Source organism: Magnolia sinica, chromosome 1 (genome assembly GCF_029962835.1).
Source record: "Magnolia sinica isolate HGM2019 chromosome 1, MsV1, whole genome shotgun sequence".
Taxonomy (NCBI): Eukaryota; Viridiplantae; Streptophyta; class Magnoliopsida; order Magnoliales; family Magnoliaceae; genus Magnolia; species Magnolia sinica.
In genome coordinates this window covers 99,471,995-99,497,386 of record NC_080573.1, presented here as the reverse complement: position 1 = coordinate 99,497,386, position 25,392 = coordinate 99,471,995, and the positions used below count along the sequence as shown (strand labels likewise).

The window sequence follows — 25,392 nt, the reverse complement described above, 5'->3', positions numbered from 1 at the left end:
TTATGTTGTATTTCAATGAAATGGGCCATAGTTCAACAAATGATGCCTGATTTGTACTTGAGAAGGCCCCAATTGGTTGACTTTTAAGTAATTCAAGCAGACAGACAACATTCCTATCAACAAATGGTATGATAGACCATTGAATGCATGTTAAAAAATACAAAAAGGAAAAAAGATAGATTCTAGCATTTTACATTTTCTTTTCCAATTTTCCTGATAAATTTTCTTGGGCTAGAAGAAAAAAAAAAACATTGGCCAATATGGGCCTCGTATTGTTCGATTTACCTCATACAGTGTCATTTTTGGGCTTGGCCAGTTTGCCTGCTGACACTAGTATTCAAAACCTTTATGGAGAGCCAAGATAAGCACTGCAAGATTTTCTTTCTTTTTCCTTGAACTCCCCCATGTCTATGCTAGTGTTGCGACTTCAATTGAATTAGACATAACCTACTGCATATCAAACAGGCCTATAAATCAGCTTCATAGCTTTGAGTCGTGTTGACAATGTGAAAAAATTAGCTCTCTCCCTTTTAAAGGAACAATGTCACCTAATTTGCAGATGGTGCATGGGATTCCATATGAATGACTGTGACTGTCTATTAATACTCTTACAAATGTTATTCATTTTTATTATCTTATTGTGTTCTTTTATGAATATTGCATTGGAACATTTAGTTTTATTTAGTAAAAGCTAGGCTATTAATTTTTATTACTTTTTATGCTTAAGTTCATCTGTTATGCTTTCGCTAAATCCATGTTGCTCATACGTTGATAGAATGAATCATATCGCTGATTTTAAGGTAACAACTTTGGGCATTTGAAGCAATGATGCCATGAAATTAAATTTGTGGCACCAAGCAGATCTCTTGTATTATTGATCCTAATATACTTCTATGTTGCTTTGGAAGAGCTGCAGATAAGTGGTTTAGGGAGGCAAAGCTGAAGCTGGCATCCTTGAATGCTATCATTTATAGTTGTGTGATCTATGCTCATTGGTGAGTTACTCTATATGAATGTAGGATTGAATTTATGTTTTATCATTTTTTTTTTTTTTTTGAATCTGTAGTTTGTTGTACATTTATTTTGTGCTTGATTTGCAGTTGAAAGGACTATAGAAAAATATGCATAAGAAACCTTCATTTGAGTGTGTAGCGTTAATTCAGGTCCCATCAGTATAAAAACGTTAATTTTATCTTTAGTTTACTTTTTAGCTTTCTTCTCGATTTCTTTACTCTCAACTAATGAAAGAGCTTCACCACTTTGTACATATGGCAGAAAACATGTATGATCTGGAATTGCAATTCCCAACACACACACCCCCCCCCCCCCCCCACATAGGCAAATAACAGATGTCACGAAACAGTAATTTCCTTGGACTACCACTGAACAATGTTCAATAACCCCAGCCATCTAAAATTTTCTGGTACTCGAGGGATATGCAAACGCCTCTTTCCCCTCCATGAAGAAAAGGGATAGAGAAAAACCTACACCTTGTCACAAGTAGTCTATGATTTCTCTCTTCGACAAAGCATGAAACAACAAACCTTTCAGAATCATTCAAAAAAGAAAAAAAAAGCAAAAAAAAAGAAAAAGAAAAAAAAAGCCCTAGAATCCTTGTGAACAAATGCACACCTTTCTTGAAAATTAATGGTGATTGTACACTGTACTTCTCCCTCTTTGGTCTATATGTGATTAGGAGAAGTTCCTTTATAGTTTGACATGTCTATTGGGGGAGCCTTGTTGACAGTTTGATGCCGCTATATATTTTATTTAATGATTGTGAAATTTCTTGAGAAGGGAAAATAATAATTGCATGGGTTGGAAAATTAATACCGTATCGGCTAATACGCTTGTATTGTATTGGTATTAGCACAAGATGATACTCGATATAGGTCCGTATTGGCCCAATAAAAAAACCCACCCTGTATCAGCCCATCTCAGTTCTACAACTATAATGGATTTTTTATTTTAATTATTGGCCTATTGTTGAAATGAATAATCATTTCACCTTTTTTTTCCCATTTTTTAATCAATTTTTTGTAATTTTTTGTTGTTTGTTTATTTTATTAAAGTTGGATGTTATTATTTTATGTTTCATTGTTTTATATATATATATATATATATATATATATATATTGAATGTTATTATTTTATGTGCTAATATGTTTTTATTGAATGTTAGTTGTTTTTATTTTATTAGCTATAATTCAGACCCACATAGAGCTGCGTGGTGGCTCGTTATCATCATCTCCATCTCAACGGGGCTGGGAATAATATTGTTGCTCCACAAATCGATAGTATTGTGCTCAGGTCATAGTAGAATAGTATCAGTGAAGATACTTTCTAACGAAACGCTGGTACTTATCCTCTCCAAACTAAACTAGTACGCCCATTTGTGGATACTCTGTAATCAGCACAGTCTGTGCCTGATATGAATTTGGGATGGGCACATATGTAGCTCCTGATTATCCATACTGCTGCCCATATCTTGGCTGTGGATATCCCTGCCCACACGCAAAAGTGAACTCCGGACCGTAGTGAAAAGACGATGTGCCATAACTATTGGAGTCACTTGTTGCATATCCACCAGGTCCGTATCCATAACCATACTGTGGCATAGAGCTCAAGCTACCTCTCTTGTGTATGCGACCCATATCCATAATGTGTCACAAAACTCGAGCTACCCTCTTGTGACTGTGATCTAGATCTAAAGTCACCCTGCTTCTCATGAATGTCTGTCCCTCATGCATTTTGCCAATAACTCAAAATCTAACAACTTCTGGGTTTGCTTCTTCTTTTGTAGCCTTTGACACTCGTATGTCTTGTTATGGATAGGCAGGGCCGTGGTTTTCCTAGACGAGAACCATGGTCAGTGTAAGATTGCAACCAATCTGGGAGAAATTGGGCAAAATTCGAAATTTTCCCAAATCGAATCATCTACCCTCAAATCTTGAAATCAAAGGTTTGAATCCCTAATTTTTCATACAAAAAATAAAAAATGAAGAATCAAGAACTTCTAACCTTTTGACACTGATTCTGTATGATTTAACAAACAAAGGATCGAAATGCAAAAACACTCACCGAATGAGAAATGGCCCAAAATCCGAAAAAAATCTTGATTTTGCTTTGAAATTTAGGTTTTTCTCCTAAAAAGTTGCAAAGGTTGGACCAAAATCCACCTATAATATGTTTAATTGAAGGAAAAAGTGGAAAAATGAGTTTTTATGGATTTTTTGAAGAAGTGGGTTTGGCTCATGTCAGGTGTTGATGATATTAGTCAATATTGATAGATATCGTTGATAACATGGAATTTTACAAGGAAATGCAATGATATCTCATGATAAATTGCAATATTGGCGTTACATTGATGATACAAAATGGTATATTGAATGATACAAAGGATTTGAGACATTCCACCTATGTTTCCTATCGCCCACGTGCGATACCGATAATATTATTAACTAATGCAGGGGCATTTCACATCGGGCTCGAGTGGGGTAGCCCGTGGGATGCGGGGACACACTCGGGGTGGGCGGCCCATGTGATTTGGGGCCCACGAGCCCACGAGGGGGGTTCGGCCGAGGTCCTAACCCATGAGACGTGGGGCCTGGGCTATGAGATAAAGGGATTAATTCACCTTACTCTAACAGTTCGAGCTTTTAGAGCAAGTGGTTAATTGTCCTGCATCAAATTGGTATTAGAGTGGGAGGTCTCGTGTTCGAGACTCCTCACCGGGGGTGATTAATGCGCATTTCATACCGGGTTCGAGTGGGGTAGCTCGTGGGATGCGGGGACACACTCGGGGTAGGTGACCCATGTGATTTGGGGCTCATGGGGGAGGTCTCGTGTTTGAGACTCCTCGCCGGGGGTGATTAATGCAGGGGCATTTCACATCGGGCTCGAGTGAGGTAGCCCGTGAGATGCGGGGACACACTCGGGGTGGGTGGCCCATGTGGTTTGGGGCCCACGAGCTCACAAGGGGGGTTCGGCCGAGGTCCTAACCCATGAGATGTGGAGCCTGGGCTATGAGATAAATGGATTAATTCACGATACTCTAACAGTTCGAGCTTTTGGAGCAAGTGGTTAATTATCTTGCATCATTAACCAATATTATTGGATATTGTAAACATTGGTTGTTGGATGGTATGTCAGTTAGTTGCATGATCCTTCTACTTGGGTCCTGCTCTTGCTTCGAATTGTACTTTGGCCCATGCTCCTGCTTTACTTCCTAGCTGTTTATACTTGCTAAAATTTTGAAATAGATGCCTCGTCTCTCCTGCACCAAAATTTGTTGTTGCCTTGCTTAATGCTTCATGCAGCTATAATCTGTCATCCTTTCTTTCTCTATCATGCATGGTTCATCCATCGATTCACCTTTAGATACCTTCAGATTTGGTTTCTCCCTTGACAATCCCTTCAATTGATCCATCCTTGGATTTAGCATGTTCAACAGCAGATTCTTGGATAGTGACACTCTCAAGCACATTTTCTGTTGGATCGTTGGATTCAACAGATTGTGGTTTGGTATGATTTTCCCTTCGGCTTTAATGATCGAAATGGGCTTGGACCAAGTCTTGGAGACTTCCGAGTGTTTCTTGCAATTTTCTTGTTCCCTCATCCATCATCTTCTTAAACTGTTCTGCTATAACCAAAGGACTCATATGGTGATACATGTTTGATTGCCCAACGTATTGTGCCACATTTTTGCAATGAGGAGAGGGTTATTGATATGGGCTCCCATGGTGAATCATAGAGAGTTAAGGTTGGGATGATAGGAAGAGTAGCATGAGTAGTACTAATAAGGACGAAGTATGAGTAGTACTAATAACCCATAGTAAGGACGGTTATTGAATTGGGTTACTCTTATAGATAATCATAATAAGGACGGGAGTATTAGTATTAATATGAGGATTGAGTACAAAGTACGGATATCTACCTCTTGTCAACATCTCCACAATGAGGCAGGTGGGTGCAAACAGGTTAATTTGGGCTTAAAAAAAAGAATGGCGTGGATGGAAAGGTCCAGAGGATGTATGGTTGGAATATAAGGCCTGTATATTGTTTGGGATTGCAATAAGGGTTCTGGGGGTGCCTACGGTTAAGATATGAGTCATATAGGGGGTTGATTTAGCGTATGTCTCTAGATCTAATGGATGGGAGGGTGTATAATTGAAATTTGTTAGGATTGGATGGGCTGGATATTTAGGTGGAATGATAGACCTAGGTGTTTGAGGTTTGTATGACTAAGATCAGGATCTAGATTTGAAGTTATGGTTAGGGTTTTGAGCAACAGAAAAAAGAGGGAGGAGAACATAAGGGAAGCAACTCGAACTCAAAGAGCAAAACTTGATACCAATTAATGCAATGGGTCATCAACAGGCCGATTTGGGTCACATTTCCGTAGATACAGATCTTGAAATATTGTAGAACAAACAATAACAAAGAAACTAAGACTGTGGGAGGCATTCCCAACGGTCCACTGGTTGAAACTAGTGGTTAATCACTCCCTCTAGTTTCCACTGTAGGCAATATATGCCACCTAGAGGGAAGCAACATATGCTACAACCCAGGAAAAACTCCAAAGCTGTTTTCTATTCAAAGTATCATAATGAGACGCTAAAGGAAGGAGGCCTTTATGTAGACCTTTTACAACTAAAATAAAACCCTAATGAGTAAAAAATGACAAAATACCCTAGAATCCTATCACAATCATATAGGCCTTTTGTAAATTGACCATACCTCAGAAGGTATCGGAATTGCATGATCTTGGGCTCGTTTGGAATCTAGGTGTTCAAAGAGGACCAATTTCGTGTCGTTTTGGGATAGTTGATACTCAAAATGTGGCCCACCAGACAAGTGCTGAAAATATGAAGGGAAACTTCAATAAGTAAGTCTCACTCTAATCCAAACATCCTCATCATCATAAGCCTTATCCAAACTAATTGGGGTTGGCTACATGAATCTTGTTCTACCATTCCACTCAATCAAGGGCCATAGCTTTAGTTATTCATCAAGTCTTCTCTTATTATCTCCACCCATGTCCTTTTGGGCCTACCCCTTGCCCTTTTAGAGCCTTCAACGTGCACCAACTCACTCATTCAAATAGGCTCAATTCTCGTTCTCTGTTGCAAATAACCAAACCATCTAAATATACTTTCCCTCATCTTCTTACCTATCGGTGCTGCTCCTAAATTCCCTCTAATGCATTCATTTCTAATTCTATTGCCACTCATCTATCTTAACATCCTCATTTCAGCTATACTCATCGTATGAACATGTTGTTCCTTTATTAACTAATTAAAATAAATAAATCCTATGAACTTCTTGACCATTTAGTTGCTCCCATGAGTCCCATATGTAAACTAATTGTTGATCTTATTAGTTTTATCATCAAAACATGGATTTGGTCTAAATTATCTTTCGAGGAAATATTGATGGTTGGATCAGTCGGATCTTTGATTAGCCAGCTTGTGTGGCTTTTTGGTTGAATCAATGAGGTGGTTCACCTGATGGATGGAGTGGATGGCATACACACATCACGGGGGGTGCAATTTAGTTGTGTGCCCACCACAGTCTATGGTGCTATTTTATATATCTTTACCTTAGTGTAATTATATTAAACATTTCATGCTATAACTATTTTAATTTAATTACTAAATGCCGGTCAGAGTCAAGTGAAACTCAGTTGACCTGATCTGGCAGACATCAAGTTGAGTTTTCAAGTTTTTTGGACTATGGCACATAGATGCCATTATGACATGTGATGTGACATAAAACCCGTTCAAAATGTTGGCCCCTCCATCAAGATTAGCTAGTGCAAAAGTCAGGCTGACCTACTCATCATCTGGGTGCACTGTAGAAACAATGGACAGCCACCAATCTGATCCAATGTACATCTGTGGCTAATCTACCATGAAGATCTGCTAGTTCAAAATTTAATCGATCTACTCATCAGATGGGCCACAAATGTACTTTGGTTCAGATTGGTGGCTGTCCATTGTTTCTACAGTGTACCCACATGATGAGTAGATCAGCCTGTCTTATGCATAATTCTTCATGATGGGGTCCTTTTTGGACAGGTTGGATTTCGTGGACACTCAAAAAGTTGATACTTACTAGTTGGACAATAGCTTATTGCCCAACTAGTTGCTACTCTGACCTCTATATACCTTCATACATACATACATACATTTTTGCTTACATGTATAGCAATTTGAAACACCAGGAGACAGTGGCCCAACTAATATTCTTAGTTTGCAGGATGCTTTTAGATGCATGAGTGGTCATGCTTTGGCAGTCAAATCATCTATTGGACCATGCGTTAGGTTTGCCCCACTACTCATGGCCAGTGAAATATTCACATTGATAAGAGTAACTCCTCAGTCCAATCAGTGGTATATAAAAAATGAATGGTTTGGAGCAAAGGTCCAATGATCATTATGAACATTCCATTTGATAAAGTCCACCTAGGGTAACATATATCTCCAATGAACCATTTTGATATGGCCATAACATCCTGTCTCTTGGAAAATCCAAGTCTATAAGAGGAGAGCCAACTTTTGGAAGGTTAGCGTCCTCCAATGAAAATGAGTTTTTCATGGTGGCCAATGGGATGATGGGTGAACCATATCGATGCTCCAGATTAACGATTTTAGCATCCATGTGCATGTGTGCTCATGGTACTTTGAGAATGTCAGTGTAACCTGGGTGCACCTGATGACGATGACAGACACATGTACTATTATTTGTATGTTGAGATGTTTTCTTCCATCTCATGTAACCTTTTGTGAACATAATGCAGCCAAATTGGGAATATGGATCGAGCTGAGGAATTGGTAAGGGAGATGGAAGGAGGAGGAATTGATGCTCCCATTAACTTATATCATACTATGATGGATGGTTACACAGAAATCCGGAATGTGGAGAAATGTTTGATTGTTTTTGAAAGGCTCAAGGTAAATGCTCTAGATAAATGTTTACTGGACTCAATTATTATTATTGAAAATTATTTGATTGTTTATTGTTAAATGCAGAACGATATTTCTTAGTCCACCTTCTGTTGTGACTTGAAGTATGGGAAACAATATGGTAATCGTTGTAAATATTGATTTACATGCATATACTTGGCAAGGGTAGTGCATATTGTATATGAATAACAAGGGAAAATTTATCAGTAGGAGATAATAGCAAGAAAAAGTTATGTTGCAAGCGTAATTGTCTGAGACATCATTAAAATATCAATTTTCTTTCTGATTGGCAAGAGCCTGAGGCTGTTGAGGCTAATGAATTCACTAAATAATTTCCCTTCTTTGAATATGGAAGAGTGAGTTGCCTGATAGAGAATCACAAACAACTTACCTGATACAAGGGTGCACTAGAAGCTTCATGATCATTCAAGTGTAGTTTAATTTGTCCACTAGATAACCCATTCAAATGGAAACTGCTTTTGAACCAATATCCAGAACCAGTATCAGTCTGGATGGTGTTGCACTTCTATTATATGTTGGATGGTCATGCTATTGAAAAGAAGAATGTTAAGCATAAATTCAAGTTACTAAAAAGGGTTTTGTAGAGTAGATTGGAAATTCCAACCAATGTTTGTAGGTGATGACTGTAGAGTCGCTGCTAGCACATTTTGAAATGCAAGGGTGGCTGGGAACCTATAATCTAAGTGTTCAAAGTGGATGAGAACTTTTAAAAAGAGCAAACACCAAAATGGTACTCAAACAAGAGATTCTGTGTAAGGGCTGCCGTGATGGGAAAGGAAGTTATTAGGCACTCTTCCCCACCCATGCAAGAACACAGCCTCAACTTTGTTGGAAGTGAAGTTCCTGGAATGGAATTCCTGCAAGAAGGTAAACCACATGTTGCTTCTTTTTAAGAAGTAAACCCCAAATTTCTTTCAATATTAAAGAAGTTCCCCAATTAGTCGGGACAATGCCTAGATGATGATGATTAAAGAAAGGAAATTTAAGAGTAACATAAGAGAGGAGGAGATGGGACTGTGATTGTGGCAGATTGGCCACCAGAAGCTCCAATGTGTGATCTACAAACTTTCTTCATCGTTGGTTGTGTCTTTGCCACACCCTGTGTATGTGCTAGAAGTGAGATATGTCAAGAGACCAAGGGAATTGTCACCCCTTGAAGGTTATTGAAGCCAGTTTGCCCAGCTGAGTTTGGCCGTACTCAGCCTCTTGGAGGAGTGGTAGCCACCTGTTCTCTAGGTATTAACTTAATGAATTTTCTGAATTTTGCAGTAGTTTTGCTAGAGGGATGAATTAAGATCTCTTAGTGGTGTTTCTAAGGCGAGGGATAGGGGAGTTCCAAATCAAGGCCTGTGTCTTGGGTGAGAGGGGCCTGTAGTGGTAGCTTGGTAGTTAATGGACTTTGTGTGTGTGTGTGGGGGGGGGGGGGGGGGGGGGGGGGGGGGGGCGGCAAATTGAGGTAGTAGCAAGGCCATTAAGGCACGGAGAAGCTTCTGTGAGGTTTCCTAAAAGTTTCAGTTTGAATGGAGGTTTGTCAAAAGTTTAAATCGTATGGTTTTTGAAGGTTAGGATTATAGTTTCACAAAACAAAGGCTTTGTTGGGGTAATCTTGTAGAAATATGGAAGTCAAGGTCTAATTAGTCCAAAGAGTGATCTGGTCTAACTTGAGACAGAGCTCAAAGAAAATGGAAATTGAGGGTTGGATTTTAATGCAGTAAGATAAATGTCAATTTTGAATTGTTTCCTACCTGAAACCTGCCTGATTTTCATACTGAGCTCTCTTTAGTATTTTGATTGAATCTCAGTGCTTAGGCATCGGTTTTGGGTGATGTTGGGCTTGTTGAAAAGTTTGCTAGGAGCCTAACTAATGATTTTGGTTTGACATGAAAATTAAATGTGGTTTAAGAGATATGGGTCTTCAAAGTTGGGCTACTTAAATGCCAGTCCAAATTGTTTTCGCCTACCTTCTGGTAATTCAATCTTATGTCAGTGCCTGCAGATTGGATTCAATTGGGTTCATTTGGGCTTTGTTAGAAAGTCCACTGGATGTTCTAAACAATGATGGTATAAGAGTTTCTGAAAAACAGTTAAATGTATTGAATATCGTTTCAAAACCCTACATGTTTAAAAAATCATTGCATCGATGACTGTGGAGTCCTCTGCTAGCCAATTCGTTAAATGTATCAAATATCTAAACATCCATTAATGTTTAATTTTATTAAGCAAGCAAATGAATTTAGTCTCTCTAGGGTGCTAAATTCAATGGAACTAATAACGTTTTCATAGTTCTTATGATCATACCCTTTATGATATGACAATAGTATAAGAAAGTTATTATGATTTCAAAACAACGAACCTAATGCAACAAAGTATGGTTAAAACCTGTGTACAAGATCCTACAAGTATTTCTTTTGAAAGGAGAGATTTTATTGCATAGAGCAAAAGCCCAAAAGATATAAATAGATTTACATTCTTGATAGGAGCAACTCAGGCCGAACTCCTTTCTACAAGAAGCCCACACTATGATATCCCTTTTTTCCCTCCCATATACAACGACCTCCGATTCTTTCTTGTTTTGGAAACATTTATTGTTCCTCTCCCTCCATGTTGCCCACAACACAGCCATCATTACCAACTTTCTCGTTGGGGCCTCCTTTTTCCTTGTAGCATCAGGCATCAGCTGGCCATGCTACCAAAAGAGCCTTCATGGTTCCCAGCATCACCCATGTGGTATTGGAAAACACGTTGAACTCATCCCATACCTTCCTGTCAAAAGAGTAGTGGAGTAATAGATGGCCCACCAACTTAGCATCCCCCATGCACATTGCGCAACAATTTGGAATTACTATTGCTCTCTTCTAGAGGTTGTTGATGGTAAGAATTCTATTTCTACTTGCCAACCATGTGAATGCCGCCACTTTGGGTGGGACCTTAGATGACTAAATGAAAGATGAGTTGTCACAGTTTGCTTCGCGGATCGCTGCCTTAAAAACTTATAGAATGATCGAGCTGAGAATCTCCCCGACTTTTTTGACATCCATGTCGAGTCCTCCATGCCTGGGTAGTACTTTTGTTGTTGAAACCATTCCATCAATCACATGTATTCCCCTGCTTCCTCATCTATATTGAGTCTTTTCTACACTCCAGGATATGTTAATTACTCTCCTTTTGAATCAAGTTTGAGATGAGGATTCATTAGCTAAGTTTGACACCTAGCTTTCCTGTCTCTTTCAACAAATCACAAACATATCTCTTCTGGCACAAATTTATTCCAACTTTAGATAATGCCACCTCGATACCTAGAAAATACCAAAGAAAACCAAGGTCTTTAACTTGGAATTGGGAGTGAAGATAAGACTTTTATTTATCAATACCCTCCAAGTCATCAATTGTAACTACAATGTCATCCCCATATATAACAAGCACAATACGATCAGATGTAGTATGCTCTGGGAAAACTAAATGATCTACTTTGTTCCTCCTCAACTCATATGGTATTACCACGCTACCGAATTTTCAAATCAAGCTTTTGGTGATTGTTTCAACCCATTAATAAACTTGTTTAATTTGCACACCTTGGAAGACTTCCCTTGAGCAACACGGTGTTCGAAATATCAGTATCGCATTACATATCACACCCTTGGGATGTGGATACGTATCGGTTATTGCATGGGATATATTGGTTGCATCGCATAATGTATTGTTGTTGTTGTTGGAAACATGGGGAAATTGGTCGAAATTTTCAATGAAACTTCAATGATTGTTAAAAAAGACATTAATACACTCTTATAAATCAAAACATTACAAAAAACAAGTGCACATAATAAGGTTTCTTTGTATGGGGCCGTAATCTATGCGTTGTCTAACTGAATTGATGCAAGTATATTCGAAGTCTTTTCATATAATTTATAAATGTAAGAAGATGTGTGGAAACACAAGCAATACATTTAATTTATAAATGTAAGAAGCATCACTAGATCTAGTTACATGTTTGATTTTATGTTTGGACGCAGATTGCAACCGATTTGCGAGAAATTGGAAAATTTTGATTTTTTTTTTTTTTATTTTCAATTTTTTGCAACTTGGCCCATCTCCTCCAATTTTGATTTGTTACAATTTAACACTAATTTAATATGATTTACAGAAAAAAAGATCGAAAATAAAAAATGCTCACTGGATCGAACATGTGGGATATATCACACTACTTGTGCATCTCATATAGCACAGGTGGGATACAAGATATATCGTGGGATATGTCAGCTGATATCGATGATACTTAAAACATTGGAGCAACATAACCAAGAAGTTGATCCATATACACCTCTTCTTGTAAGTCCCCATCTAGAAACACATTCTTCACATCTAGTTGAAAGAGAGGCTAACCACGATTGACAACTATAGAAATAATAACTCGAACTGAATTGAGTTTAGCCATCAGTGAAAAGGTATCCAGATAATCTACTCCACAAACTTTGGTGTATCTCTTGGCTACCCGGCTTTGTAACGATCAACTAATCCATCAGGCAGAAGCTTAACGGTTTAAATGTACCTACATTTAATTGGTGCCTTATCCGATGGAAGATCAATAAACTCACATGTATCATTGGAGTATACGACGTTCATCTCCTCATCCACCTTTTTCAATTTTTATCCAGTAATGCATCCTAAATTGACTTGGAAATAACAGATAAAGCAATGGAAAACTTCTAATAATTGGTGAATAAGTGGCTATAGGTAACAAAGTTGGGAGTAGAATGTGGAACATAGGAACATTTACCTTTACGAACAACAATAGGTAGATTACTGACAGCCCCAGTAAACATAGGAGAAACTAGAATCTCAATAGGTGCAATAAACAACGTCGTAGGGTGAGAGGAAATAGTACGTAATACTTGAATCTTTTATCATTTTCTTGTAATATGTCTGCGGGAAGGTGGTGACTTAATAGCAAAATTTGTTGGAAGAAACACATTAGATAAAAGAATTTCTAGAGGAGTGACTTTTGCAACATGTTCAGTTTTAAAATAGAATGGGACATTCTAAAAAAAGGTTACATCTGCCGTCACAAAATCATTTTTAAGTGAAGGGCAATAACATCAATAACCTTTATTTTTTAGTATGGTTGTACCTCAGAAAAAAAATGCATTTAATAGAATGTGGAACAAGTTCATCTTAGCTAGGCCCAAATGGGTGAACAAAGTACAAAAAGGTCATTTGGATGAACAAAAAAGACTAGCCGATCAAGGATCGAGGGTGTTTTTCAATCCAAAACTGAAGAAGGCATTCAGTTTATCAAATAACATGCGGTAAGGACAGCATCACCCTAGAAAGATTGTGAAACATTCATTTCCAATAACAAACCACGAATGACTTCAATTAGATGTCTATTCTTGCGCTCAACCACCCCATTTTGCGGAGTGTATAAGCACAAGAAGTCTGATGAATAATACCCTGATATTGTAAATATGACTAAAAATCCCGAGACAAATTCCAAAGTGGTATTAGATCTAAATATACAAAGATTTGTATTGAACTATGTTTCATAAGATATAACCAAGTCATTCTAGAATAATCATAAAAAAAAGTAAACCTAACAAATTAGGAACTCAAGCTAGTCCCCACATGACACAATGAACTAACTAAAAGGGAGATCACTTTTTTATCAACTCTAGAAGGAAACTTTTACTCTATGATGTGTACTTAGTTAACACATTTCACAATCCAAAATTGACTACTTTGAATGGAATGGAACAAGAGTCTGTAATTTTGGGAGAGACGGATGACCCAAACAACGATGCCACTAGATTGAGGATCCTAGGGAAGCATCGCAACACATATTGATTCTCTCTCCAAATAGGATAGACCATTCCTCTCATGACCTCTACTAATCATCCTGCTTGTCTTGAGATCCTGAAAAATACAAAAAGAAGGAAAGAAGGTGACAAGAGAATTTAGAGATTTTGTTAATTTACTTACGAATAAAAGATTGAAGGGAAATTTGGAGGCATATATGATATAAGATGATGACACAGACATGTTAGGTTTTGCAATACTAAGTCTAACAATGTTGGAGGAGGTACTATCATCTAACATAATAGACATGTTAGATGAAATAAGATCAAAAGAAGAAAATGACCTATGATTACCAGAAATATGATCAGACGCCCTAGAATCTATTATTTAGGGGGAGGAATGAGATGATAAGAAATGTTTTACCTAATTGAGCCAAAGTGACTGTATAGGTGGAAGGTGCACTATTGGAAGTAGAACTATTGAAGGAGAAGAACCGTGCATATTCCTTCCTTGACAATGTGATATTAATTTGAGCACCATGGTCTACCATCAGAAGGAACATCAACAACAACGAGTGCTTGATTAGTCATTGGAGGCTTCCCATGAAGATCCCAACAAAACTCCATGATGATGAGTCAGCCCCACAGTGAGCGCAGACATACTCTCCTTTACCAGAATGACTACATCTACCTTCCCCTGGCACCCTACCACTTCTGCCACCATGGAAACCACTGCGACTAGTCTGTCATCCACAACCTCCATGCATACCTGTGTAATAATAGGAAGAGGCCAAGGCAGACTTATCATAGCTATTAACATAACCGCTGTTAGAAGCATTTCCAATAGAAACTCTCTTAATTTTAGCAGAAACTTCCATAACTAAAGGGATAGAGATGCTGCCCAAAAAATTATTTTTAGTGAACTGATATTTCTTCGGCCAACCGGACAAGAGTTTCACAAGTTTATGTCTTTCATCTACTTCTTCATAAGAGTCATCTAAAGTAATGGGATGATAAATTGAAAGTTCTTCCCACATATTAGTATGTTTGGAAAATACTCACCAAGAGAGTTATCTCCCATTTGAAAAGAGAAAATCTCCTTGTACAATTGATACACCCGAGAGATGTTCTATTTTGAGTACATCTTTTTCATAGTATCTCACTCATCCTTTGTCGTATTTAAAAACACTAAGTTGGAATCAATTTCAGATTCCATACTATTCCATAACCAAAATCTAATCTGGGCATCATCCCGCATTCACTATCTATATTTAGTGGTAGGTTCCTCCGTTTGGATTCTGTGAAGAAGTGATCCATCTCTTAGGCTGTAGCCCAGATTAAGTAATTCTGCCCATTCATTTTCATAGATATTATTGATGCATGAAATGGACCTGGAATCTCTCCTAGTGATGGGGGATCATAATCACACCTTTTGGATTCATAACCCACTTGTAACCAATTTAATTCAACTTGTATGAAAAAAAGTTGATCTATAATCATATTCACGCACAGCTACAGCCACGACAATAACAAAGAGCATTTTCGAGCCCTTCATGATCTAGGATTCACCCCAAACATCAACTATGGATCTCAATACTATGTCATAGATAGAAATGATCAACCAAAAACTGCCTTTCAACGAAAAAATAATGGAAAAAAATATAAAAAAACAATTTGAACATCACCTTTATGAGAAAATAAGCTAGTGTTCATCGTTTGGACCACGCTTCGCATTCACTTGAGGATCAATGCAGAAAACGTAGTGTTTTCTACAGGAAAAAGAAAAATTCTCTTTTCTAAGTTCAGATCAGCACACTAGGGTTTTTGAGACCTCCAAGACTCGATGTGTAGATTGGGGTTTCGAATGGGAGAGATTTGCGACCTGAATCACCCACGGTTTAGCCCTCATATCATGTGAATTCTTGAAATTAATAGAAAGAAAAGAAAAGAGAAAAGAAAGAAAAAGAGAGGAGAGAAAAGGAGAGAAGAGAAGGATGGCTACTCTAGTTGAGCCCAAACACGTCCCCACTTCTCTATTTTACTTGTTTAAGAGATAAAATTACATTAATACTCACCTTGTTTAAGTAATATGTAAGGCAAAGCACCCATAGACCTAAATGTACCCAAAACATACATTTAAGCCCAAACAAACCAAAGATCCCACAAGTGGGTCCATTTAACATTTAACAAGTAGAATACATACTGTTTCTTGTTTATATTCTATGAAGTCCATTGCATTATAATTTATAAGCTGGTGAAATACATAATGTATTCTATCAATGTCTGTAGTACATTTTAGATAATAGAATGAGGGTTTTGCTAAGCCCACTCATGGTTACAAGTCCGAAAACGGCACTTATGGTCATCCAATCTGTGCATCAGGTGCCCCCATTGTGTAGATAACATGGCAAAAGATCAAGTTGTCCAGTTGTCAGGTGGGCAAATGGGGATGGTGAATGTGGACTCTCATTAATTATTTTTTAATCGTCCATCGTTGTCATACATGTGTGGTTCACCTAACGAGTTGACTGGCCCCATTATGACAAGTCATCTGCATGGTGGGTCCCCCTTGATGAATGGCTCAGATGTCCCACCCACCCACACACACACCATATCTAGAGGTGTGTGCGGAGAGGTGCATGTGGGCTTAGCAAAGCTCCATGGAATGCTATGTACAAACATTACATATATGTTGTTAACTGCCAAAGGTGGAGTAATGACAGGGTCATTTTCAGTCTGCTCGTCCTTGCCACTCATTTAATCCATTTGTGCGTTCTTTCGTCTTTTGAATAAACGAATATTTACCATTAAAAAAGGAAGTGTTCTATGTGCGTAGGTGCTGTTTGATTGTGTCTTATGTTTACTGATTGGTTGCCTTAAAATGTTGCATGTAGGAATGTGGTTTTACACCTTCAGTAATCACCTATGGATGTCTTATCAACCTATATACAAAGGTAGCACTTCATTTCTGCTTTTTTCTTCTTCAATATTCCCGTCATTTAATCTACTTTCTCTCTTCTTCTTCTTCTTCTTCTTCCTCTTCTTCTATTTATTTTGATCAGTAAGCTGGGATTGAACCTGAGACCTCAATTGTGAAACATGCTCTGACTACATTGAGCTATGGGCTCGAACCCCTTCTTGATCATACTTCCATTATTTATAGCCAATAAGAAAAAAATTATATTCATCTATAAATTTTCTGGACCATGGGTTTCATTGAACTACAAATACGAATCTGCAAAATTTCATTGCATAGCAGTGGTATGTTTCCAAAGGTTCTGGGGTATCAAAGTTTGCGAACAAGGACTCGGCCTTGGATTTGGTTGGTTACTGGGTCCGGTCCACCTTGGACTCGGTTGGTCGACCAGGTTGATTAGCTTGGTTGACCTGGGCGATTGCCGGCTTGGGCACCCTGGTTTAGTCACTCAGTGAGCAATCGGCTTGGTTGACTGGGTGTGTGTGGGGTTGACCAGTGTGGTTTGCATAACTTTGGATTGAATAGTTCCTTGGTTGGATGAGTTTAACTGGAAGACTATTCTGGCAATTGCCTTTTTTCTTGGGAAGAATTGCCTTTGGACGGGCAGTTTTTTGACTAGTGCCCAATGTTAAATGTTTATTTCAAATGAGCATTCAATCATCTCCTATGTATTGAAATTGTTTAGTCATCAGCAAGTTGTCCTGTTTATGTTGCTAAACTTTATCCATTTTCGAACTTCTGACTATGATCTTAAAAATATTTATCTCATGCAAGTATTATATTCATCTTCTATGTATTGAATGGATAATTTTTAATTTTGTGTCTCAACCTTAAATATTTATGCTGTATGAGTATTGAAATTGTTAAATGTTAATCTCATATGAGTGTTCCATCATCTGTATGTATTGAAATTGTTTAGCCATCCACAAGTTGTCCTGTTTACTCTGATGAAAACTTAAATATGCTCATCCGTTTACAAATTTCCTTTAATTATTATCTCAAAAACATATATCATACAAATATTGTACTCATCTGCTGTGTATAATGAACAGTTTTTAACGTAAGTGCCTCGACCTTAAATATTTATGCTGTAGGAGTATTGTACTCATCTGCTTTGTATTGAAATTTTCTAGCCATTAACAAACTGGTTTATTTACCGAACTCTTGGAAAGTACTCGACTTTTTGCATTCTTCATTCTAATTATTATCTGAATAATGTTGATCTCATCTAGCTATTGCACTCATTGGCTATGCATTGAAATCATTTTGCCATAAAAAAGATGGTTTCTTTGCTTTGCTAAACTCTTAGAAAATGCTCATCCTTTTGTGACTTCATTCTAATTATGATTTGAAAAATGTTGTTGTTTATCTTATTTGAGCATCCTTTATCCTTAGAATTGTGTAGTATACGCGTGCCTAGACCAAAGAGAAAATACTAGATTGGACACTTGGAGGCTAGTTTCATGGTATGCCGTTACAGGGCTGTAAAGGCTGTTACGTAAAGGTAATGATGGTTGCTGTTGTGGGGAAAATGGATTGACCAATAGTGAAAGGCCAGTTCGGAACTTCATGCCCTACCCCAGGTCGGATAATAACAGAGGAGGCTAGAAATCCAACCCTTGACCTCAAACTAAGCCGGAAACGAGGTCGAGCTCAGTCTCCTGTCAGCAGGTCGAAAGTATCTATTTGACGCCAAAAAGAAGTTCGACTACTCGCTAGAGTAGACAGGTCGGCATGACTCCACGTCAGCATATTCCCCCGAACCAGGTTGGATAAGGCCACCTTGGCCGCCTACTGCACTTCTTCACTGATTCCGAATAATCGGATCTCATCTAGGAAAGATCGCACAAGATCTTCTCCAAAGATCTCAGAGAATATCCGCAATGTACTCGGGATCCCAAGATCTTTGCCAAGGATCTCGGAAGATTTCCCTGCACATTCGAGATCCGAATCCCACTACAATACACCCCTACTAAATAGGGAGATCTCCTCTACAACACCGCCTCTCTTGACCTATAAGTAGGAGCACCTCTAACGGTGAAAGGTATGCACAATCTCTAGCCTACAACCCCTTACTCAACCAGACCCAGATTCCCTACCTTAGGCATCGGAGGGTCCCTTGCACGAGCCAAGGTCTTCCTTGTTTCTTCTTTGTGCAGGTTCGCGAACCCAGGGAGGGCTAACCAGATTTCTGCATTAACAGTTTGGCACCGTCTGTGGGAAGTGGGAACGACATCGAAAGCCGTTCTCATCCCACCATAGTTCAACAATGGCGAAAGGGAAGAAGAAAGCTCTGGCCTCTTCTGTTGCACCTGACCTCGCGCCGTTGGAGAAGTCTGCCAGGCATCGGGATTCTGCTTCTTAGCTGCAAGCTGATTCCGCGCCTGCGGGGCTGATGCAACGATCCTGTAGTCGGGGAGGGCAACTTCTATCCCTCGAGTAGCAAGTTGAAATGTTGAACAACAATATGAACTCCGTGAAGCAGTTGTTGGAATAGCTATAGCCCCGTCCTGCACAAGGGGCCGGACCAGTGGCAGGATCAACGGTTCAATAGCTCCCCAAACCATCCGACGTGCCTACTGTCTCCCGCAGGAGCTGACAACTAGGAACGTTAAGGCTGGCACCTTCTCACGTTTCTGGCACCGTCGCACTGGCTACTTCCTACCTACGCCATCAGTTGGATAGAAAGAAGCGCGACAAAGCACCCGAAGCAGTCGTTGAGGCTATGGCTGAAGCGGTGACCCTTGGGAAGCTGAGCTCAACGACCTGCGGGGTCAGATCGGCGACATACAGCAGGCCTACCGCTCGAACGCCTCGACCTTAGTGGAGGCAATACTGGAAGAGACTGAGCCTCCATTCACTGCTGACATCATGCATGCGCAACTCCCACTGAGGTTCCGCATGCCTCAGATCGCCCCATACTCTTGAACCACCGACCCAGCCGAGCACTTGGAGTCCTTCAGGGCTTGGATGGAGTTGCATGGTGCATTAACCACAGTTATGTGCAGTGCATTTTCGCTAACCCTGATAGGAGTAGCTCGGAAGTGGTTTCGGCAATTGAAGCCGCAATCGATCGGTTCTTTCACGCAGCTCGGCAAAGCCTTCATCACCATCTTCATTTGGGGGAACGAAAGCCTCAAACCGGCTTCCCACCTCAATATCGTTCAGAAAGAAGGCGAGCTGTTAAAGGATTATATTAAGTGTTTCAACCTGGAAACAATGCAAGTATAGGCACATTCGGAAGAAATTGCTCTGACTGCCATGATGGGAGGCCTGAGAGAAGGAAGGTTCCTCTTCTCACTCAACAAAAACCCTCCAATGACGATGACCAACCTTCTCAATAGGGCTTAGAAGTACTCTAACGCCGAAGAGCTCTTCAGTTTGCAGAAATCTGCTCGGAACAAGGGAAGTTCGGCCAGAGAAAGACGACCTAAGGAGGAACCCACCTCAACCAACGATAACAAGAGAAGGAAAGACGACGAGCCACCAAGGAGCCAACGCCCGAATAGACGACCCGACAACAGGTTCAGCTCGTACACTCCTCTCAATACAACGCCTGAGCAGGTCCTCATGGAAGTCTGAGACAAACGAATCCTCAAATGGCCAAATAAGATGAAATGCGATAGCAACAGGCGTGAAAGTACGGTTACTTCCACCGAGACCACGACCACTCAACTGGCGACTGTTTCGACCTTAAAGGAGAAATTGAAGCCCTCATCCGCAATGGGCACCTGCGGGAATATGTCAATAGAAGGGAAGAACGAGCAAATCCAAAGAATGAGCAGCCTATCAACAATGAACCTACCGGGGAAATCCGCAACTTTGGCGAACCTTCCGAGGGATGAGACTCAAATCGAGCTCGGAGAGCTCACGCCCGAAGTATCAGTCACTCTAGCTTGGAGCATCAGATCCTCGTCACTAGCAGACCCCCGAAAGAACAGAAGGTAATGCCTTGTGATCTAACCTTCACCGAAGAGGACGCCCAAGGAGTTCACCGTCCCCATGACGATGCACTTGTGGTTACTATGACTATAGCTAACTGTAAGGTGTTCTATATTTTAGTGGACACCGAAAGCTTGGCTGATATCCTCTTCGCCGAAGCGTTCGACAAAATGGGAGTCGGACGGCCTCGACTCCGAGCCATCAAAACTCCCCTGCTTGGATTTACAGGAGATAAGGTTACATCAGAAGGATTAATTCAGCTCCGGGTCACCGCTGGAGACGGGCAAAACCAGACGACGACCATGATCGACTTCCTAGTAGTAGATTTGTCCTTCTGTCTACAACATCATTCTCAGACGACCCTTACTCAACGCTCTTCGAGCTGTCGTGTCGACGTATCATTTCACAATGAAGTTCCCTACCGAGCATGGTATCGGACTGGTCAGGGGAGACCAACAGGAAGCTTGGCAATGCTATTCTATGGCATTGAGGACCCAACACCAAGTAATGGCCATCACCTCCCTTGATCCCCAAGAAGACTCAACTGAGAGAGGGCACCTGATGGAAGACCTCATGCTTGTCCCACTCGACGACTCCGACCCGGCCCGAACAGTGCAGATTGGGTTGTCCCTGACACCATCGTTACGAGACGAAATTATGAGCCTCCTCCGACGATATGTCGACGTATTCGCTCGGTCTTATCAGGACATGCCCGGCATTAGCCCGAAGGTTATAGTCCATAAGTTGAACGTCGATCCCGACTACCGACCAGTTCGACAGAAGCGAAGAGCGTTCGAGCCCAAACGATATGCCATAATTGGAGTAGAAGTCGAAAAACTCAAGGCTGACTTCATTGAGGAAATCTACCATCTGAACTGGATGGCCAATGTCATCTTGGTTAAAAAGGCCAATGAGAAGTAGCGGGTTTGTGTTGATTACACTGACCTGAAAAAAGCATGCCCCAAGGACAACTTTCCCCTCCCAGGATCGATCAACTTGTCGACAACACGGCTGGACATGAACTCTTGAGCTTCATGGACGCCTACTCAGGCTACAATCAAATTGCTATGCACCCATACGACAAGTAGAAGACGACATTTGTCACGATTAAAGGACTCTACTGCTACAAGGTTATACCTTACGGACTAAAGAACGTTGGAGCCACATACCAAAGGCTCGTCAATAGGATGTTTGCCCGCTAGATCGGACACTCCATGGAAGTGTATATCGATGATATGCTCATTAAGAGCATTAAAGCTGCTGACCATGTCTCCGACCTCGAAGAAATGTTTATAATCCTACGAGAGTATTAGATGAAATTGAATCCAAGCAAGTGTGCCTTCGGCATCAGCTCGAGGAAATTCCTCGGATTCTTAGTCAGTCAGAGAGGAATCGAGGCGAACCCCGGCAAAATTCAAGCTTTGCTCAACATGAGATCACCTAGGACGACAAAAGAAGTTCAATGCCTTACAGGAAGGATAGCCACCCTAAACCGTTTCGTATCTCGAGCCACAGACAAATGTCTCCCCTTTTTTAAGCAATTAAAAGGGAAGCAAAAGACAGAATAGATGGAAGAGTATGAGCTCACCTTTCAGCAACTCAAGCAATACTTAGGGTCGCCACCATTGCTCTCAAAGCCCGAGCAAGGAGAACCACTACTGCTATACCTGGCAGTCTCAACAACGACAGTTAGCTTGGCCCTCATCCGAGAACAAGAGGGGAAGCAACTACCAGTATGCTACGTCAGCAAGGCCCTGGTCCCCGCCGAGACCAGATATCCAAACATAGAAAAGCTAGCCCCAACCCTTGTCATCTCGTCACGGCTCTTATGATCGTACATCCAAGCCCATACCATCGTTGTCCCAACTAACCAACCTCTTCTCCAGGTACTACAGAAACGTGCAATATCAGGGAGACTTACAAAATGGGTAATCGAGCTTTAGTGAGTTTGACATCAAGTATCAGCCCCGGACAATGATCAAAGGCCAAGCGGTGGCCGACTTCATCGCCAAGCTCGTACTCGAGAATGACCTGAGTCATGCTGTGCTGGGATCCAACCCTGACATTCAGCCTGAGCTCGCCAAACATCAGATGGCCGACCCGGATCATCCAACGTGGACACTATATGTTGATGGTTCATCCAATTCCAAAGGCAGTGGGGCCAACATAGTCCTGGATGCTCTTGACTAGACATGCATGCAATATGCCTTAAGATTTGGATTCCAAGCATCAAACAATGCAGCAGAATACGAAGCACTATTGGTGGGCCTTAGACTGACAACTGCCATGGGAGCCCAACACTTGAAAGTTCACAACGACTCACAGCTCGTTGTCAACCAAATAGCCAATGAATACCAAGCAAACAAAGATCGAATGAAAGCCTATTTGCAAAGAGCCCGAGAGTTGATCAGCAAATTCCTGAAATGCAACATTAGCCTGATCCCCAGAGCAGAAAACTCTAAAGCAGACATGTTGGCAAAGCTAGCCACAAAAGCCGAGGATGCTATCCAGAAACCAATCCCAATCGAGTTTCTAACCGAACCAAGGATCAACGAACCCAATCCAAGCACAGTTCTCCCGATTGATTCAGAACCGACCTGGATGGTTCCAATAATCGACTACCTCAAGGAGGGAAAGTAGCCCGAAAGCCGTCTAGAGGTGCGTAGGCTTCGAGCCAAAGCAGCTCGCTATACCATGATCGGAGACATTTTGTACAAGAATGGATTCTCCTTCTCCTACCTTAGATAGCTCCGACCTCAAGTATACAAACGTCAGATCTATTATTGCATTCTAACATTCCATGCGTTTCTAACCATAACCCTTTAAAATCAGCACACAAAAAAAAAACAAAATTTTCTCATTTTTCATAAATCACCAATAAATGGTGCGAAAATACAAAAAAATTGAAAAAAACTTACAAACATTAGATCTTTTATTGCATTCTAATATTCCATGCATGTCTAACAGTAAACCTTTCAAATCAGCAAAAAAAAAAAAAAAAAACCATATTTTTTCTAATTTTTTAGCAATTTTCATAAATCACCGACAAATGGTGCGAAAATACAAAAAAAAAAAAATTAAATAAAAATTTAAAAAGCATACAAACATCAGATCTATTATTGCATTCTAACATTCCATGCATTTCTAACCATAATAACTCTTTAAATTCAGAAAAAAAAAAACCCAGTTTTTTCTAATTTTTTCTCATTTTTCATAAGTCACCACTAAATGCTGCGAAAATACAAAAAAAGAAAAATATTAAAAAATTTGAAAAAAAGCTTACAAACATCAGATCTATGCATGCTAACAATCCATGCATTTCTAAGCATAACCCTTTAAAATCAACAAAAAAAAAAAACCAAAATTTTCTAATTTTTTCACAATTTTCATAAATCACCAATATATGGTGTGAAAATAAAAAATTAAAAAAGCTTACAAACATCATATCTATCATTGCAATCTAACATTCCATGCATTTCTAACCATAACCCTTTAAAATTAGCAAAAAAAAAAAACATTTACTTTTTTTCTAATTTTTTCGTATTTTTCATAAATCACCAATAAATGGTGCAAAAATACAAAAATAAAAATAAAAATGAAAAATGCATAAATTTCAGCAAGACCATGTCAATCAGGTGTTTCATCACTTGTTTTCATCAATTTTAGTAAGAAATCTGAAGAAAGTGGGGGGTATTGATAAACCACGACGATCTCAGCGTGTTTCTCGGCCAAATCAGAAATATTTGGACTTAGTCTTGAGCTGCAACGCCTAGAGAAGGAGTCTGTTTGTGTTAGAGTCTTTCTTTCAGTTGAAGTCCTATTATTCTGCTAAGTTCTATTCTTCTGCTAGTTTGTTATTTCTGCTTGTGTTAGAGTCTTTCTTTCAGTTGAAGTCCTATTATTCTGCTAAGTCCTATTCTTCTGCTAGTTTGTTATTTCTGCTTCCATGATTTAGTTTCTGTTTGTGCACAATAGTTGTGGTCGTAAGTTTAGGAAGAGTGGTTAGAAAATATATGTATTTAAACTCTTTCAATGAATAAAAAGGATATCAGAAAATTGTTCCAAACCTTGTGGTCTGTTCTCACCCGAAGAGTACAATTTATCTTTATTTCAGGAGCTTTGGCTGGGACCTAACATTGGTATCAGAGCTCGGTTACAATGGCAACCAACAAAGAGAGGATTGAAGCCTTGGAGGCTGGATTCGGTGGAGTTCAAGATGGAATGCAACGACTTGAGGACACTGTCAACAGGCTATCTGAAATTTTGCTTTCAACTAGGGAAAGCTCCAACAATCACAACAATGGGCGAGAAGGATTTGTCCGGCCACATCGAGAAGAGAACGACGGCGGCAGACAAATTTTTTCTTCCAAAATGGCAAAATTGGAATTCCCAAAATACTCTGGAGCTGATCCAACAGAATGGTTCAACCGGGTATCTCAATTTTTCGAATTTCAAGACACGGCAGATAACCAAAAGGTCTCTCTAGCATCTTTTCATCTTGAAGGAGAAGCTAATCAATGGTGGCAATGGCTGCGTCGTGCTTACCAGGAGGAAGATCGAGTGGTAACTTGGGAGTTATTTGAGGAGGAACTATGGGCTCGTTTTGGACCAACAGAGTGTGAAGATTTCGATGAAGCTCTCTCCAAAGTTCGGCAAATCGGATCCCTTTGTGATTACCAAAAAGAGTTCGAGAGGC

The 25,392-nt window shown here is 39.9% G+C and overlaps 1 protein-coding gene across 1 annotated transcript in view; it reads left to right on the top strand.

Annotated features, from left to right (window-relative positions):
- LOC131252251 (pentatricopeptide repeat-containing protein At5g04810, chloroplastic) overlaps window positions 1-25,392 on the top strand; it is a 73,670-nt gene that overhangs the window by 18,302 nt on the left and 29,976 nt on the right. Inside the window, exons 4-6 of the mRNA XM_058253062.1 lie at window positions 909-995; window positions 7,802-7,955; window positions 16,672-16,731. Of these exons, the coding sequence (XP_058109045.1) occupies window positions 909-995; window positions 7,802-7,955; window positions 16,672-16,731 (301 nt within the window). The remainder of the gene's footprint in view (window positions 1-908; window positions 996-7,801; window positions 7,956-16,671; window positions 16,732-25,392) is intronic.